We start from the raw sequence: 19,190 nt of genomic DNA, 5'->3' as shown, positions 1-19,190 counted from the left end.
AAAATAGGCTCTGCTAGCAGGGAAGCTTTGACTTGACGCAAGACCGTTATTAGCTCTATTGACTTATGGCTTACATTGATTGCTCACGGAAAAATAAAATATCTAAAAATCAAAAAGAAAAAGTCTTTATTGTCACATTTCTGGCCTGAAACAAAGAGCCATAAAAATATGATTAATATTTATAAGGACAACATTTGTGATAATTATTATTTTTCACTGCAAAATCAATATCGTCTGTTTTGATTCCAATAATTTATTCCATTTTAATTGATGCAGGCGAGATCAAAGACAATAAAATTATTAAAAACAAACATTGGATTGTTCCTTGACTGAACTAATTTGGGTGAAGAGGCAATGCAGCTATGTTGGTATGCCCTTTTTGGGCAGTGAAAAGATAAATTGCGACTCATACTAAAACTATTTTGGGCACGTCACAGCTTGGGCTTGCCGAGGGTCACGTGTGATTTGGTATACGCTTCTAGATTTACGTCTTTCCGCTTAGTCGTACTTGAGTAAGTCACGGCAGAAATAACCGTAGTCGCAGTCTTGAGCTCAAAGAAATCGTAAAAATGGCTACAAGAAAGATGATTGAGAAGGACGATGCTCTGTTGAAGGATATTTTTGATCTGTACGACACGTCTGGCAAGGAAAAGATTGATGTGAACTATCTTGGACAATGTTTGAGGGCTGCTGGATTGAACCCAACCCAGGCTGAAGTCCGCAAAGTTGAACGAGACTTTGGGAAAAACTTGATGGCTTTTGAAGAATTTCTTCCCATATTTCACTCGGTTTCACAACACTGTTTGGCCACAGAGAATAAGGTTTCTTCTGAAGGGGTCATCGATTGTTTCAAACACTTCGACCGAACAGAAAGCGGCTTTATTTCTTCCTCGATGCTACGACATGTTCTCACATCTCTTGGAGAAAAGTTATCCGACGAGGAATTTGATGTATTAGTCAGTAACTACATCAATAATCGTGGAGAGATCGACTACGAGACGATGGTCAAGGAAATTTTGATGATATAGTAAACGACAGTGAACTTTTACTCCTCTAATAATTTAAAAACAAAGTTGTAACTTAAAACTTCTTAAAATTGGTAGTGAAGGTTATCTGGAACATCAAGACTAGCGCTAAGTTAACGTATAGTTTAGATAAATCTATTTTATAAGCCCAAGAAATACTTTTCGCAAGAAGTTTTTAATATTTTGTGAATTGCGACTATATATTTCTTAGCGTGTCGTAGGTCAGAACTGTTTTGAGCAAATATCTTGAAGTCCAAAAAATTAAATAGAACAATCTAATGGTTCACTATAAAGATCCCGACTTCTATTGATAAAAAAGCTTGACTTTCAAACGTTTTATCTAGATAACCTTGCAAAATGTAAGAAGTTCTAGAGCAAGTATCGAATTATTTGTATGAATAAACATAATTTTAAAAACAAAGATGTTTTCATTTGTATCATATGCACGATAGCTGGCTTTGGGTCGGCGCGAGTCACTATGAATGGATGTATTATCATATTTATAAATCACCCGTTGCGTGTTCGCTTTCAAGTCAGCCTATTTAATTATTCCCCTGAGATGAGTACTTGGCGAGTTTAGCATAACCCTTAGTGACTAACAATAGCCAATCGACAGTCATAAATTTAATCCGTCGCGAAGGTCTTGCTATGTCATTGGACATAAATATTTAATATTTTCAGCTTGGTTTAGCTATGCCTGCCCCCCCCCCCCCCCCCCCCCAAATCAGGGATATAGGTGGTCATGTTAAAATTCCCTTTTTTAACCTTAGAGAGTTGGAGGGATTAATCTGAAAGAGTGCATGTACAATAAAGTCAAGTACAAGTACATATAATCCTGTTATTTGTGCACTCTTGCAAAGTTATTAGATTCTTATCAAACGTATTCATAATTCCACTGAATAATTATGTGATGTCCTCTGATGCTCGACATCTGTCTCACGGTGACAGTTATAATCCAAAATTCAAGAATTTAGATTTAAAAAAAGAGATACTCTACGAATTCAAAACGCATAAGGAACAGATTGTAGGAAGAATTCCTGATTATTAACAAAGTGTGTGGAAAAATCCTTTTAACATCGATAGTCTAGAAAATTACATTGATGACTGATTCAAGTCAAATGTTAAGTATATAAATCGTAAGAACCATATGTTGGATGATGTCTAAAACAAATTCTCAGAATAATTGTTCATAATTAAATGACGTCATTAAATTCCACCCTTCTATGACTGAGTGGTGCCCATGACCCAAAAGAGAAGCCTCGATCATCCTTGGCCTGAAAGATTTGAGGCGAGGGCTTCGTTGCTTGAAGGAAAATGAAAAGGTTTTTTTGGGCTTCTTTCTAATTTCTCTCTTTCTTTCTCTAGATCTCCCTTTTTTTCTTTCTTTCTTCCTTTCTCTTGTTTTCTCTCTCTTTTTCCATTTAATCATTCAAAATTATACATCTTTTTTTTCGTTTCCACATGACGTCATAGCCGCTATCTTGGTTGAATTTAACTTGTTATATCAACCAACATGGCCGCCGTGTCTTTTGTTATTTTACTACCTGGGGAATGATCGAAACTAGGAATTTTTACGTAATTAATTCATCCTGATGCTATGCTATAGTCAAAACATTTTATTTACTACATTGATTAACAGTCCCTAAGGCTCTTATGTTGTCAGGGAAGGATCAGTCTACCTTTATACTAATGCATAAAAGCTCCCAAAAATGTGTGCTGACTACCAAGGTAGAGTCGGCTATCATACGTAAGCCTGCAACTTATTTTGTCGCCTTTGTTTAGTTTCTGCGTCAGACCAACGTAGTAAGAACCCTGTGTGGGGAGACCTGGATGTTTACCCGCCAGTGCTACTGGACGGTTGTTGATAAATATCCTGAGAAATAAAGAACTGCGAGTGAAAACTTCGAATATGATAACTTGCCGGGCTATCTTTTAGTTAATCCGCTTGTTATCTTGTCCTATTTTCTCTATCTCACTCCTTGTTTTTAAACTTGATCTTCGTTTTCCCCTTTTTTCAGTAATATTTTTACTCCTCAAGGATGTGATATGAAAATCATAAATCCAGGATGTGGGATTGGGAGGGGAGGGGGGGGGGGCACATTAAACACTATTCATACACGTTTCAAATAACGTTTTTAGAACCCTCAATCTCGTTAACCCCGGTCATTATTTATTGTGGTAGGGTGGTTGGAGGATTATTGCTAGAACATCATCAGTAATGATTGACTGATCTCCCCCAAGAGGCACTATTTTTTATGATCACCCATAATTAGTGGTTTGCACTAAGTAAATCCCTCTTTGATATATATATATATATATATATATATATCTGTAAATTTTTCAGTTAGCTGATAACCCCCCTAGTTGTCTATACTAAACACCATGTGATTCTCACTAAATTCCACACCCCACCCCTGCAGGCGATAAGTAATGACCTGTCCTTTTTCCGGTATTTTTCATCTCTGACCGCGGTCCGGTATCCTGGGATAATGGCGGATTACTTAACAACAGCAAAATTTGCAAAACAAGTTAAAAAGTAAACCTTGGACACAAATTTTCCCTATCTGGACCTCCTGACCAGTAAATAACCTCTTTACGCATATGTACCTGTGTCTTCCTGCGTTATTTCCCAAGTTATGATACACTTGGCAGTACACAAAGTACACCCCATTAACGGGTACTGTTATGTAGCCATTAGCATACTTCATGCCACCCGTTACATATCCAGCCGGCGCTGTAGTGTTCCAGGAATCCATATCTGAAAACCCACAAACACACACAATATCGTCGGTAAAGTTCTTCGGAACAGCCAACAGATAATTCTTCCCATGGGGTAACCGCAAAACTTACATGAAAGACTGTAATTATATTTGGGCGTACCATGACGACATTTGTTTTGGCTGATTGCTATTTAAATTGTCAACCAAAAATCTATCAGACAATCCAGCAATGCAAAGTGACAAAACTTATTGTTAAAATGGTTGGCACATTAACATCACAATAGCAATGTTTATAATTATTACGTCCACCAATACCACCTCATACACTTCTTATGCCAAAGCTGATTGTGCAGTCTTCTTCATTTTATTTTATTGTATTTTTATCTTTATTCTTATCTTTATTTTTTATTTTATCTTATTTTTTTCTCTCTCTTTTTTTTCACTTCTGCGTTTCTAAACGTTAATGGTAATGACATCCGTCGAGGCTTGATTCATAGGTGGTGAAGGGTGGGGTTGAGTGTCATGTGGGAAAAACTGGGTGACGGGCCGCGTACTGCTGCTTTTAGACTGTTACCTTCGTTCGCCTTCCATTTACTCCGGAAAACCTCTTTCTCATGTTAACGATGATAACAGACTCCCGTAATATTACTTACATTTTACTGAATTTAAGGATTTCAAAAATTGAGTCACTTACTCGTATCGGCTTTGATTACGGCGTGTTTTTCCTGTGCTCCATCCAAATGAATCGAGGGACGGTCCGGTCGCTGAAAAACATGAGGTATTCAGTGTCATTTATTCGGGATACAATAAGATTCAAGACTCGGTTCTGAGCCAAGTTGGCTGCTCTTGAAATCGTGTCACAGGGTAATTTGAATCAGCTGATACCAAGTTTCATTAGTTTCGGTCCCAGATTCTCACGGGCCCTCTACATCCACTAGCCGTTAGTGGAGAGGATCTGGGACCGAAACTAATGACGGCTGCGGAGGATGCTAGTTGATACCCTGGGCTCCAGAAATTTGTATTCGCTTGAAATTGGTCTAGACTATAGAGGCCGACAAAGCAGCGAACAACGAAGGAAGAATAAATAACCTCTGGAATCCAGTATATAATGAGCTAAATGAAAGTGATGGATTTTACCCGGAAAACTACCTGTCACTCAATCATTTATCAGGTAATCATTTATGTTTTCGATTTCTTTGCCATGCATCATATAAATAGTGATTCCGCAACGAAAGGAACCGGAAACGATGTTCACTAATGGGATCAAGTTCTGATAATGAAAGTCTGAAGAAAAAAGTCCACTGTAAGCTGCGGAAAGGATATTGCTTCCGAGGCCACGATTTTTGCATTTTAGCACTTTTGATAAGTTACAAGAAAGTCTTAATGTTTACCTGTGTACAAATGACATTGCCATCTCGTCCGTCTCTACCATCGCGTCCATCTCGCCCATCCCTCCCACTGCACATACATTGATTGACGGTACACTAAAAACCATAATGTACAAATTTTTTAAAGTCAGAAAACTGTTCTATTCAAAAATTCATGTTGCTTTAGACTATGTCCATCATTTTCTTCGATCATTTAGTTCTATACCTCTCCTTCCGCCAGAAAGAAAGCCACTGTCACCGCCAACAACAAAGTTGCTAAAATCCTGAATGTAGTCATTGCTCCCTTATGCTATCATGCACTGAGCGAAAGCTGTGAATAACTCACTTTTGAAAACATGGACTTGAGCACAGGATAAAACAGGTCAAACAGGTATATTGGCCTATTACCCAGGGCCGGGTTGTTCAAAGCTGGATTAGTGCTAATTCAGGATTAACTCTATAGGTCTTATTAAGAGTTAACCCAGGATTAGCACTAATCGGGCTTTGAACAACTGGGCCCTGGGCCAAGGGATTGAGGCGATGAAAGAAGGGGTTTTAGCCTCCCTATAGTTTCAGTTTGTGAATTATTTCAGCCTCCGGCAGTCCCTCATTTTTAGAAACTAATCTACTATAGTTTCAAATATTACTCCTTCATCCCAGGGTGTTCCTTATAATTTTATTACAACTAGAAGTATGCACACACATACTCGTGATAAGTTGCACAAATGGTATTTCACCGGGATGTTCTTGTTTCCTGTAGTAGCTATCAGACATTATCTCTCTACATCATATAGTCATGTCTATAGTCAGGTAAATCTTGAGGGGAGCAAATGATAGTTTTCGTGCTATTGTTACTGATATCACCACAAGAGATGCCGAGCGACAGATTGCGTATACACATTCTGGGGTATAGATGTATGGTTTCCATACAAAAATGCTTGTGGGCTTCCTATGGTGATAGAAAAAATAGAGGCGTATGGGTTTACTGTAGTTAATTAATCATCCTGAGTGTTGGGCCTCCTGTGTGTAATTTATCATGTGACAAATACCTCAAGGAGTATACTGAAATATGTGTAAAAGCACAAGAAACCCGGCTCTGGAGCGTGAGTTAGATTACAAAGCCGTACAAAGTAACAATATTTCTTTCCGAGATGGACACGACTAATAACCTTGGATACGATCATGTAAACGCCGCTGCCGCAATCATCCTGTGACAGCGAATAATATCTTAGTCCAGAATTGTACCCAATTTTCTCACCAACTCGTTAATTTATATCTCAAAAATAAGAGGAAATACCGCGCGCGCAAAGAAAACTGAGAAAAGCCTACATAACTCGGTTCCGTATCCGCCGCGCGCGCACCGATCAGAGTGGGAGCAGTAATGGACTAATCCGCTATTGAGATTACGCAATATATTTAATGTAGAACGGACGGATAGTCATATTATGTATAATTATTTTCTCGAAACAACGAAATTCCTGCAATATGGCAACTTCCTTGCCAATCCTATCATCTACGCACTGCGCATGCCTCTGTTCAAGAGAGCGGTTTTCAAAATTAATAAGAACGAGGAACACACCAGCAAAGACATTAAAAGCACGAAGCTTTAACGTTGTGGCTCAAATTTTAACGCGAATTTCTCTTTAGTGGTAAAGTGCCTATCAAGTCTACAGGATCTCTTCTTGCTTTCAAAGCCCTTATAAAAAAAAGAATGACCCTTACTTTCATTTTGAATATCTCTTTTCGTTGCCGAGATATTCAACGTAGATATCACGAAATGACGACGTTAACCCAGGATTGAAGATTTCTCTTTTGGCTGTCAAACATTCCTCTTTGGGTGGCTTATTGAGTGTAACAACGTCTTACAATTATTTAGCTGCATTTTACGGTACACACTGACTCAGTAGGCATATTTGTTTAATTTAAATTGGACATACAGCTCTAGTAAGTCTTAGTCTTTTTCATGCTGACAGCAATAAAATTAAGAACTTCTGTAAAAAAATTTCATAAAAAAATTAGTCATGCTTGGATCTCTTGCTTTTCCTTTCGTGATCATCCCTAAAACAACGACAAAACAAAATGGTAATTAATATTGATTAATTCTGACCAACACTACACAAAATACTAATATATATTCTTAGGCAACGTGCATGGAATCTCACAAAGCACTTTGGGAAACCAAGTACTGCAAAAATGGAACAGGGAAATCAAAGGAACTACCAGAAAACTATCAGAAAAAACTTACTCTGTCATTTTCGTCTGTTAAATACTAACATTTCCTCGGAAAATGGCAAAGGAAAAATTGTCAGATGAATTTTTAGAGGCGAAAGAGCGTGAGTACTCGGTTTCCCATCATACTTTGTTCGTGCTCGTACGCAACGTAGCTATAGAACAGTACTACAACTAAACATTATAGATACTATAAATTGATTATAATCACCCTCATCATAGAAATCGATATATTGGACTAATTTAACTACTTACTCCTCTTTCTTCTTTGGTGCATGTATCATCTGTAAAAAGGTAAGACCAAAAAAAGTCAATGTTTTCTTCAAAGGAAAACTCTAGGCTTATCAAGACAGAGCACTTCATCACACTAACTGAAAACGCCCACACCGAGAAATCCCACGCCCTTCCCCCAACTACATTATAGAGTGGCGAAAGAGTAGGGATGGTCGCCATCCTGCCCTGTGGAGACCTTGTCTTTTATAAAAGATATTTGAAAGGCAGCAGAACCTTCGAGGATGTGCAAAGTTTTGTAGGTCTACTGTCTACTGAAATTACTAATTTCTTACAGAGTTTTTCAAGGATATAGGTATGCACTCTCAAAAATATGTGGTATGCATTATCAAAAAGCTATAAATATCGTACCCTGCTAATACGTTGCCAGTCCCTGTCAAGCTTGGCCTTCTCATCTTTTGGACCAGTGCGCCTGGTTTTACGTCCTTCAGACATCTTAATTCCAAACTGAAAAGCAGCCCTGTGAAAACAAATAACATGCTTTTATCAACTGCTAAATTTCTCACGTCTTCTCACGTGGAATACTGATTAGCAGTTTATTCTGTAGGGGCCTAGCCAGGATTTTCCTAAGGGGGAGACCCAAATTCAAAAATCCGCCATTTTTTTGGGGCCCATGAAACGCTAAACAAACGAATAAAACAAAACAAAAACATAAAAACGACATGTTTTATGTTTTATTTTTACAAAATCTAAAAGGGTGCCCTGGTCCTTTTACCCACTTTATCCCCCGGCAGGGGCTGCAGAAGGCACCCTAAAAAGTGTGGGGTGGGGGGGCTAAGATTGGAAAATATATGAGACTAGTATGGGAAAAGAGAAAAAGTCATGGGTAATGTGGAAATTACAAATCGAAAAACTTACTTTGGCAGTGCTTCTCTAGTTTCCATGTATTCATTGTAGTCTTCTTCATTCTCAAAGTCCCATCTTTTGATTGGACCCTTCTTGTTACCCTGTGCAATGAAAAAAACCATTTCAGCAATCCCCAGCGCAGCTCAAAGATGAGAACAAAATTTCTTTTTTTGTCTTTCAAATTGAGCTGTAAGGAATTATCTTTAACCACTTTTAAGAGTGATTTACACAGTAAGATTTTTCCCTCAAGACTGTCGTGCACAACATACTGACGACATGAGTTGCTTTGTGTAAATCAAACATACAATTTCCCAGCCACTGTAAATGTCAACTGTGTTGCGTGCGACATTTGCGGGAAAATCATACCGTGCAAATCAGCCTTTAGAAGACAACCCAAGCTTCCAGAGCAAACGTATTACATGTCGAACTTAAGTAAAGTTGTCTTGCAATATCAAAGTAATTTAGTAAAATATTTATAACATTATCTGAAGCAATTTAAAAGGTTTATCAATCTCCTTGCCCACTATTTTCTGCACAACGTACTTTCATTGATCTCAAACCAGTTGAAATGTTACAAATTGTTTTTATGAATATTTAAGCACTGTATATTTCTATGTTAAAAAAGTTATCCAAAAATGTTCTAATTATCAGTACAAACAGGTTTTGAAGGTACTAACAACATGTTTAAAGTAGTTACGGCCATGTAAAGTTCCAACCTGTTGGTGTTTAATGAGCATTAGGTATTACTTATGGACTTGTCATCTTATTCTTTATTTATTTATTTATTCATTTATCTAGTAGCAAAGTGATTACAGCAATGATGATCATTCTTATTCTTATTCTCTTATTTGAAAGACTGAGGTCGTTGGTTGGTTTAAACACTTTGAATAATATCCACCAAGAATTAATTCGTCATCACAACGGAGCTTCAGTGAATGCTATTGATAAAAATGGTAACTGTGATGGTAACCAAGTGCCGTGGCAAAAATTCTTGACTAAATCACCTATGTGAGTTGGCTTTGTTTGAGGTATTGCTCTCTCCCTTGCCACAAAAGTTTTTCTCTTGGTTCTCCTTCATAAAAATCAACATGTGTGTTGCAAATAGTGAATGTAATGGTACTGTAGTATGTGTGGAGTCAACTACATGGAGGAGACCCTTATGGGGAATGTTAGTTGTAAAAAATATAAGTCTAAAATATAGAAAATTCTGTAACCTTACCAAATCCATTTTGGTATAATCAGCTTCATCATCACTTTCATATGCTACTCCAGCAGCACTAGAATGAGGAGAAATAGGAAGTCAGTATTGAGTGAGCAGTTTTAGAAATGGCATGTTTTGCCATTTTACACTATGCCTTATGCATGGGAAATTGGTTTTTTTCCCATTCTTTTCTTTCCTTAAAAACAAAAACTTACTCAGGGTAACACTCCATGTAGCTATCTGGAACTTCATGCTTGGATTTCTTGGATTTTGATCTTATACAAATTAAGGTTGTTAATGGCAAAAACCTATTGTAAAATACTGTGGGTTCATTAAAATATTAATCTTCATTTCACTCAAATTTCTCAGGCAGCTTTATAAAATGACAGCTTTATTTAACAAATAAAATAAAATTTTTCATGCTTCATTTAATATTTCGGGACGCAGAAAGAATGCTATTTTTTAACACTTATTTGCAAAGTCGGCTGTGTGCAAAACACGGTTGGTGTTCACAACCATATCTCATTTACTGTCATTCTACTCTAACTGTGAACACTCAAGTTTGTCAACCTATCAGATCAAAAACAAAAATCAAAACAATAGAAAAAATAAAATAAACTTGAGTGTTCATGGTTAGAGATTTAGTTAGAACAGTTTTAATAATACAATAGAGTTGTCAACCCATCAGATCGCATGCACTATTTAGGTAAATAATAAATGAGTCTATAAAGTTCAAAGAAAAGATATGTTATGATGTAAAATGATAAAAAGGATACTTTGACTCTCCTTTTTCCAAGTTATCTGTTCTTTCCTGAAACATACAAAACATTTTATACATTATACAACCTTCCCATATACTCAAAGAAAACTTACAAGACATTATGCATAAAGAATGTACATGTCCAATGCTGCACATACCCTTTTTCTAAACTTTTCAGAAATATCCTTGGCAAATTCTGCAGCATTGACATCTAGAAAGGAGAAATTAATATCCTTTAAGTACACATCTGTTAGCAAATTTTCAATTTTGTTTGACCAGTTTAACTGTATTTGGATGCATACTTTCAGCAAGTATCTTTGTTTCAATGGTATAGGACTTAGTAAATATAGAGAATTTATTATTTGGGATCTTCCAAAATAAGCACAACACTGTGTTTTACAGCAAAAACTAGTGCATTCAAGTATGCAAGTACATCAAAAATGCCATTTAATATTGTTTCCATTGGAAAAAGTTAATTTTGAAACTGATAATACAAGAATGGCTTAAGAAAATATCTTTACCTTGGCTCTCCCCCTCCCCCACCCCCATATGATATAATTACAATATTCAGTCTGAGGGTGACCAGTGACTGATCGGTTGTTATTTTTAGCCCTTTTACTAGAAAGCCATACTAGAAAGCCATTTTAGAAAAGAATCACAATTGAGAATCATAGAGAGCCCTTTGTTTCTACCAAAAAGAAAATGACTGAGCAATGGGAACAAGAAAGTTAATTCAGTAAAGCAGGAAAAAATAAATCCAATTGAAAATATGTCTCTTCTCTAGACATTAGAACTACTACGATTGGTATTGGTATTTCAAACATTCTATGAAATGAGAATGTAACTGAAATAAAAATACCTATTTATTAAGGAAATACAAACCTTTTCTAGAGAAGGACTCCTGTGGAGAGTAAATGAAGTGAATATAAATAAATATTAAAAATTCTAAAGAAATGTCAAGAGTTAAAATAACTTGCTTGATGAAGCATTGAAGTTCAATTAAGATCAACATGCCATAAATTGCCTCACACATCTGATAGAACAAGCTAGAACATAGTTGAAATTCCACACAAAATATTGTAGAAAAACCAAAGTTTTGAATAAAGTAGTTATACATAATCTCTAATAATGCAATAAGTAAAAAAAAAAAAACTGTATGGGCCCACTGTGTTATTACAGTGTTTATGTTAAATTTATCTGACTGGTTTAAATTTAACTCTGCCATTAAAGTATTTTCTTGTAGCTGTGTTGAGGTACTGTCATGAATACAGGGTTCATGCTGAGGTAATCACTTAAAATATTCAAGGACTATTCAAGGAGTATACCAGGACCCAAAAATGAATTTTCAAGGAGTATGTTCAGCTAACTATGCCAAAGCTTTACACGGTGGTTGCACATGGCCAACTTTCAAATTCAATCTTTCTCACTAGATCTATTTTAGAACCATGGTAGTAATGATCAAAGCAAACATTCAAGGAGTTTCACTAAAATCGTAAAATTCAAGAGCTTTTCAAGTGCCCTTGAAAACATGAATTAAATTCGAGGAGTTTTCAAGGATTTTAAGGAGTAGCATGAACCCTGTGAATACTGTACCCGTGGTGAACTATATATAGAATGTTTGCAGTACTAATTATGATGCATCTATATTCTCGATGGGAGGTGAGGGTGTGGTGTATTAAATTGTACCAAAGTTTGACATCATCAAAATTGAATATTAGTTTTGCCATGTTCATAATTGCATGAAGAAGGCACAACATTGCCTATGTTTCTGCACACTTTAAGTTCGTTGCAAGCTGTAGAGATATTGAGCCTTAAAAAATCCCTATATATTTTCTTCATATATTTTTTTCACTGGTTCCAACCATATTAGAACCATGCACCACCAAATAAGAGAAAATGCATAGGGTTATTTTTGCAATAAATTACCTACTAGTTATCTCTTCTGTTTTTCACTCTATCACTCTAAAATTTCACACTATATCCTATTGTTACATGTATGCAGTTTCTGATAACATCACCAAAATCTTAAAGGTCTTAAAAAATAATTTCATACTGTCATCACTATGGTACTCCACATCACTAACTCCCATACCTCTTTCTCTGTAGAGCTTGGTTTCTCAAAATATTGAACAGACTTGGACTTCCTGTCATGGTCCCGGCCACTGTGTTTTGACTTTTCCTGTGATTTTTCTTTACTCTTTTCCCTGTGTTTATCTTTTTTAGGTAAATCCCTTGTTGTCAATGTGGGATCATACTCTCCAATTTCACCATAAATGCTAGAAATAAAAACTATACAATTTAGTTCATGGCTAAATGGACCCTTTTGGAAAACATTTTGAATTTAAGGCCAACATGGAGATGCAAAAGAAACGTCTCAAATCCCATTAGTCCAGGAAAATTCTGATTTCATTTAATGCGTTTTCTTGTCAGCCACGCATCAAAAATAATTTTGAGAAGGGTCCATTTAATAACAGCAAGATATGAATTATCACATTTAACAAAGTTATGCTTTTAACAAGGATTACAATGCACTTACGGTGTGCAATAACAAGTTGCAGTAAGTATTTTTAATCATTTTGTTTTATGATAGTTATGATTCATCAGCTTTTTAATTATAAATCAAGCCAAGCTTTCGAGCATCTTGCTCTTCATCAGGAAGTGAAAATAATAATTTAAACATATAAAATAAAAAATAAATTACCTGTCTTCAATGCTTTGGGGTTTTATTTTTGGTTCCTTTTCCTTTTCTTTTCCTATCAAAATATTATAATCATTCTAATCATTATTTTCATTTCATATCCATTCTATCTTTTAGTAGATTTTACATCCCCATTGGTATTGCCATCATCATGACACAAATTAAAGCAACTTTAATTCAATTGTTGTCAAAAGTCCCAGTCGCCCTATGTGAGCTGAGTTGGTTGGTTCTCTTTCCGACTGTGAGGGTTTTTCCGGTCCTCTGGTTTTTCCTCCCTTGTCTCAAAATCAACCCTAACTAATTCAAACTGGTTAGAGCTGTGCTCTGTGATCATAAATGGACTATATAGTGGCTGCCAGAGGCACCTTCACATGCTTTCAGCTTGACCCCATTGAGATGCACCACTGCTGTACTTGAGGCGTTTATAAGCGATGACAAGTTTTTTTCTTTTTTTTTTAAGTGGAAAACATTAACTATTCCCAGCTCAGGAAATTACTTGTCAAAAATTAAGAAAACCTTTAAACTTTATGGATGCCCTGAAACAGCCTCTGGGTTGAACTCAGAGATCAAATTGGAATACTGCATGTAAAGTTTTGCAGAAGGAGAAAAACTGGGGAAAAACCTTTGAATCAAGGAAGAATTTAGAACTCTAGTTACATATGTTGCTAGTCTGGAAATTGAAACAGAAATTGAACCTGCCAAGTAAACTAAACATAAAAGATTCAGTATTGTATAAGTTACCTTTGTCTTTCTTCTTTAATTTCTTGTTATTCCTCATGCCTTGTCGTAGATATGACAAGATCTGGGTAAGCTTGTTTATGACTATGTCATTTGTCGTAAGGGTGGTCTGGGTCTAAACCATTAAAAACTGGGTTACTGTTTATATTCTACTGTCAGGGATTCCAGTGAGCAAACAAAATACCATGCTTACATCTAGCATTTTTTAATACATAAAAAAATTGAATAAAAGCTACAATTGTTTATAATTGTTGGGTGGTAGTTCCTAATTGTTTTCATTTACCTACTTATTAAACACATGAATCGGGATACTACATGTATGTGCTTGCAAATGCCCTGATTGGTCAAAATGTTTGAAAAACCATGTTTATTTCAGAGTACTAAAAACATGCTCAGCTCAAATGTTTTGTTTATTTAAAAAGCAAATAAAAAGTCTGATGTTTCTATAACTTGGCTTCCTTTCTCTGTAGACCAACATGTTCATATCACAGTACATAGACATGCGCACCATTTTGTACCTCTAATATAAGACCTATGGTCTAATGGGAAAACCATGATCACCCACACAAAAATTTGACACTTCAGGGCTTAAAATAATGTTCAGTGTGATGCCAGTCATGATTACTAGCTAAATTAGTTTAGCTCTGTCATACCACATTTCTACCTTATCGTTACTGGTCAAAATGACCAGCAAGGTAAAGCTTTGACTGGACAACTTCCAATTCTGGGGGGACATTGTCTAATGTGCGGTTGTCATTTTAAGCCCTGCACTTATAACCTTGAATCTGATTGGGTGATGGATGCTATTGTTATAATGCCTAATGTCAATACAAAGGCAAGCACAAATTGTTGTAAACAATTACCTCCATGCCGGGACAATCGGCTTTGCTTCTGATTAATGTTGTGGGGATATCAGTCTCGGCATATTCATCTTCTACCTCGAAAACATAGGCCTAACAGAACATTGACCAATGTAGAGTTCATTAATAATAAATCATAATGAGAAATCATGTTAGACAACTCAATAGACCCATTAGACTTGGAGAGGTTTTTATTCCTTTCCACACTACATGTCATTCCCTTGAGTATTAATATTTTATTGATCAGTGATGCTTGAGAGGTTAATAATGATGTGATTCAAATGAGAAATCAAGTGCTAAGGGAAAGATATGTGGTTTGAAATGTAAAAACAGTTACAACCAGGTCATTACTAAAAGTTATCCATGATGTATATCAATGACAATTATTTCTGGATCATTTAGATGATGGGCATAGCATTGTTATGTCATAACATGCCATTCTCTTTATTCTGATTTGTCATCTCTATCTTGCATGGCATCTCAGTTCTAGATAGACTATTCAATATTTATTTACCATTCTTCCTGGTTGAAATAACTCATTTTTCTCAGGTGGTTTAACTTTAAACACAGCCTTGTATATCTTTTGGCCTGAAAAAGCAATGAGCAAGTGATTGTGTTAGTGTGCAATTAAAAATAAACTAACAAATATTGAAAAATATAGTTTTATTGTAGTAAAATGACACTTTATGTACTTGCACTTTATGTACTTGCATCTAAAATGGCATTTCATCCAATCAGAGCATGCATTAGAACTCAGTAGTTTACTGTATAAAGAACCTTTAACTTTTCTTTATTCAAGTTATTTTGAATTCTTACCAAGTTTCGTTTTGAATTCTTGGACTTCATCTTCATCACCTTCCCCTTCATCACTAAAAGCAAAAGTAGAAAATATTATTCCTAACTATCCATGTAGACATGTTGAATAAATTCAACTAAAGCTAGTCCTATAAATTAATTGGAAATCATAAGGAAATGGCCATTTTTTCCTAATTTTTTTAAACGTTTTTTCCCTCAGCATTCACATATTCATTTCAAATATTTGATTAAGACAATGACAAGACAGGTTTGGGCAATGGACTACAAACAATAAAAAAATCTCTATATTAAATGTTTGAGGTATAGCACAATGGTTACAGTGAGAAGGCACATGGGAATAGTTCATTTGATTGACGTAGCAATGAAACCAATACATTTTAAACAACTTTTTGCAATTCTACACAACAATATAGACAGCTTTATACTGAATATTTGATGGGACAGAATATTGCCCAAACAATGAAGGCGGAGTAACATCATAAAAATATAGAAAATAATCCTTAATTCATAATCCTTTTTGAACTTGTTAAACTGACTTTGAATGAGTGAATAAGACTTAGTTTACATGTATGTACATATATGCTTGTAAATGAATTAATACTTACCCATCTTTGTGTTTAGCTTTCTTCATCACTTCTCCCACTGTTTCTTCCCCTAGATCATTGATCTCACTTCGAACCTAAAATACAGTAAGATTGATACGACAATATTATGACCAAATTATGAGCTTCTTAAAAATATCTGAATTGTCACATTTAATCCAAATCAACTATACGTATAGGCATCCCTTTTCTATTTCACAATTTAATTTTTCAACATAAAGCCAATTCAAGATGTTGCTCATCCATTCACATGCTGAACTTAATACAACTAACATTGGATTGACAACTGAATCAAACGACATACTTGTGTTGAAATTCAATTCTTTCCAAGGGAGAAAGAGAAGGCCTCCAGTTATCATAAGTTTTGTATCATGTTTAGCACATTAATCATTTTGCACTCCAGTGTCTCATAATGGCAGCAAGCTTTGCCAAACTTAGCAGAGTTTGGCATTCCATGTTAAGACCATTGTATCAAACTGATTCAGATGCTGTTTTTTTACAAGACTTTTATTGCTTTAATTGACTTTGACACATGAGTCAGTGGAACTGCATCAGGAATGGGCCTCAGATTTTTCTACGTATATGCTTTAAATTAATATACAGCGTATATTATTGTTACCTTCTGCAGCAAGGCAAAGTCCAGACCTTTCACTAAATGAGTATGTTCCATGTCACCACCCAAGAACTTACTCTCCTGGATTGCTAGCCTTCTTCTTTCAGCTGCTGTGTCACTATAGAACAAGAAATAGTCAAGTTTGAAGTAGCAATCAAAATATTTCTTCTCATTTTTGCTTTCATTACAATGTTTTCATTATTAGAGAGTTTTTTGTGACATCAGAGTGGCCATGGTCAGTGTACCAAGGCAATACATTTTCTATCCTCTGGGAATTAAAATCTATTTTCATACAAAAACTTGTAGAAAGCTTCTTTTGTTTGGTGCAACAATATGGCTGACTTGTCTATAAATTTATATTGTCTTCAAAAATATTTTAAAAATCATTGAGGCCTTTTTTGAACAATAGCTCCCTTAACTTTAGCAAATCCCATAGAAAATGAATTTGAGGCCAAAACAATGAATTTAAATTCTCATCAGCCAAGTATGATATTGGGAATATCCTACGAGGTGTCCTTTTATATAAGGAATATAATAAATAAGGAAAAAAGGAAATTTAAAAAACCATTACCTTTCTTCTTGAGTTGGTCCAACGGCCCTATAGTTAGCTGTTGCACTTAGTGTATCAGTTGCTTGGTAATCAGGATTAAGTCCATCACGACGTTCTCTTGCCTGAAAATAGACTTATATTTTACATCAGCTTATACAGACACAAAGATAGGCTACCAAAATTGGCAGATAATAACATCAGACATATAAATAGTCTAACTGGCAGATAAATAGATTAATAGATGGATGATTGGACGGACGGATGGACAGAAACATAGTTGAATACCATTCAATGTAAAATTAGCACCTAAAGAAAAACTTAGACCTCCAACCGCCATGGACAGACAGGAAAACAAAATTAATATATAGCTTTCAAGAAAAAAAATTACCCTATCCCTGTATTTCTGTGCAAGCTCTTGTTCTCTCTCTTCTTCCATTTTGTGAAGCTTAGCATAATACCTAGCATAAAAATAATACACAAATCATTCATCTTCTTGGGATATTCTGACTTTAGGTTTCAAAGGAACAATTGCAGTGCTTGACACCAAGGCTTTTTTAAATACTTGACAATGGGCTAGTAAGTCTATAAATCCAGTTGCCCAGCAGAGTAGCACTAGCCCAGGAGATAGTTATTAGTAATCCAAAAACCCCACTAGTCTGTTGACTAGTGAGTCCTAATTTTCATTAGCCTTGAGAAAAGATTTACTAGTCCCAGAAGAGCGTACTAGTGTTATTGTCAAGCACTGGATCATATGACATGGAGCCATGGATATTCCTATGAGAATAAAAACTTTAGTGTAAACCAAAAAAACTTAATCTCATTCTAAAGTGCTCAAATTAGAGGCTAGGTGGAGAAAAAAAATTTTTTTTCAGCCAACACATGAGAAGGTCATGAACCCAGACAAAAAATATCTAGATACAGTACTTACTTTTTCTTCTTCCTTCTTTGTGCCGTGGGATCTTCTTCTTCATTATAATCCCTGGGTTTACTGGTATGTTAAATAGATTGAGGATTGGTATAAATATTGACTGACCATGAATAACAATGTAGGAAGAAATAAGAACTTTTACAAGAGGTCATTACCGATAAATAAATGTACATCAGAAAATGAAAAAGTAATATAGTAGGGCTGTAAACTACCCTTCTACCCTTCTTTTTTATCATGATGATACAACGTAATATCTTTACTACATTAAAAAAATATGGATATTTATTATAAGTTATAAGTTACACATGTGGGTTGCCTGTGGATAAACAAAATAAAAAAAACATTCACACAAAATTCAGTTTTAAAGGATATTATGAATTGAGTTTGCGTATTTTCCCTATCGTACATGAATATATGCATGTTGAGGCGTAAATACATGTATATTCATATGATATTTCTGTACCTGAGAGCTAGTTCTGGTCTTTTCTTTACCGTAGGAGGTGCAGTCTTAGGGGTAGAACGAGGAGTCATCAACAGTTTCCTAAAATCAGCATTTGTCATATTTCTAGAAAAGAGGAATGAAGAAAATCAATACTCCAATAACACTTAAACCTAAATAAACATATAAATTTTTTATCAAATAATCAGATTTTAGGACGATAGTGCTTTATGATGACTTACTCCACAGCGCTTGATCCTGAGCTGTGTCCTCCATGATGGTGATGATGACTGCCAGCAGATGGCGGCGCCAAAGGGTTGGAAAATACAGCGCTTTCTGCAGGATTATCAAGAAAACGTTAGCTGAATAATACTTCTTTGGAACTGTTGAGCCTATATTCCGTTCAAAGCTAAAAAGCGCGCAGATATTAACTAATAAATCAGAGTAAGCTTTACCTTCGGGCATCTTGTTTGTGAAGTTTTTTGATAATCTTCCCGGCGAGCTTTG

The 19,190-nt window shown here is 35.5% G+C and overlaps 3 protein-coding genes across 3 annotated transcripts; 1 reads left to right on the top strand and 2 right to left on the bottom strand.

The window, feature by feature from the left end:
* The first annotated feature begins 470 nt into the window (after positions 1-470).
* Positions 471-1,446, top strand: LOC116291873 (myosin-2 essential light chain). Its single transcript, XM_031699100.2, has one exon. It carries the CDS (start codon positions 570-572, stop codon positions 1,026-1,028), a length of 459 nt encoding a protein of 152 aa, XP_031554960.1. The 5' UTR covers positions 471-569; the 3' UTR covers positions 1,029-1,446.
* Positions 1,447-2,626: 1,180 nt separating this feature from the next.
* On the bottom strand, positions 2,627-5,454 carry LOC116291884 (uncharacterized). The gene is made up of 5 exons (XM_031699113.1): positions 5,339-5,454; positions 5,137-5,229; positions 4,440-4,509; positions 3,633-3,783; positions 2,627-2,898 (listed from the first exon to the last, which is right to left on the bottom strand). Exons 1-5 carry the CDS (start codon positions 5,408-5,410, stop codon positions 2,712-2,714), a joined length of 573 nt encoding a protein of 190 aa, XP_031554973.1. The 5' UTR covers positions 5,411-5,454; the 3' UTR covers positions 2,627-2,711.
* Positions 5,455-7,012: 1,558 nt separating this feature from the next.
* On the bottom strand, positions 7,013-19,190 carry LOC116291882 (protein Red). Its single transcript, XM_031699112.2, has 23 exons — positions 19,139-19,190; positions 18,926-19,019; positions 18,708-18,809; positions 18,245-18,304; positions 17,705-17,774; positions 17,338-17,438; positions 16,773-16,884; positions 16,157-16,230; positions 15,552-15,604; positions 15,250-15,323; positions 14,739-14,828; positions 13,879-13,990; positions 13,141-13,192; positions 12,532-12,715; positions 11,322-11,340; positions 10,598-10,650; positions 10,456-10,490; positions 9,895-9,954; positions 9,698-9,755; positions 8,491-8,579; positions 7,984-8,092; positions 7,597-7,625; positions 7,013-7,170 (listed from the first exon to the last, which is right to left on the bottom strand). Exons 1-23 carry the CDS (start codon positions 19,146-19,148, stop codon positions 7,128-7,130), a joined length of 1,683 nt encoding a protein of 560 aa, XP_031554972.1. The 5' UTR covers positions 19,149-19,190; the 3' UTR covers positions 7,013-7,127.

The sequence above is a fragment of the Actinia tenebrosa genome, unplaced genomic scaffold (genome assembly GCF_029948245.1).
Source record: "Actinia tenebrosa isolate PJP-AT-01 unplaced genomic scaffold, QUT_ActTen_1.0 PGA_scaffold6__47_contigs__length_16458017, whole genome shotgun sequence".
Classification (NCBI taxonomy): Eukaryota; Metazoa; Cnidaria; class Anthozoa; order Actiniaria; family Actiniidae; genus Actinia; species Actinia tenebrosa.
The sequence above is the reverse complement of the archived record's forward strand: the minus strand, read 5'-3'. Positions and strand labels throughout refer to the sequence as shown.

Coding starts and splice junctions, on each gene's coding strand:
- LOC116291882 (XM_031699112.2), bottom strand. Junction 13,193..13,878: donor ATTAAAGAAGAAAGACAAAG/GTAACTTATACA, acceptor ATATTTTGATAG/GAAAAGAAAAGGAAAAGGAA. Junction 8,093..8,490: donor ACTAGAGAAGCACTGCCAAA/GTAAGTTTTTCG, acceptor TTGTTTTCACAG/GGCTGCTTTTCAGTTTGGAA.
- LOC116291884 (XM_031699113.1), bottom strand. CDS start 5,410: ATGACTACATTCAGGATTTTAGCAACTTTGTTGTTGGCGGTGACAGTG. Junction 3,784..4,439: donor CGTAATCAAAGCCGATACGA/GTAAGTGACTCA, acceptor GTGGGTTTTCAG/ATATGGATTCCTGGAACACT. Junction 2,899..3,632: donor AATAACGCAGGAAGACACAG/GTACATATGCGT, acceptor TTTATTTCTCAG/GATATTTATCAACAACCGTC.
- LOC116291873 (XM_031699100.2), top strand. CDS start 570: ATGGCTACAAGAAAGATGATTGAGAAGGACGATGCTCTGTTGAAGGAT.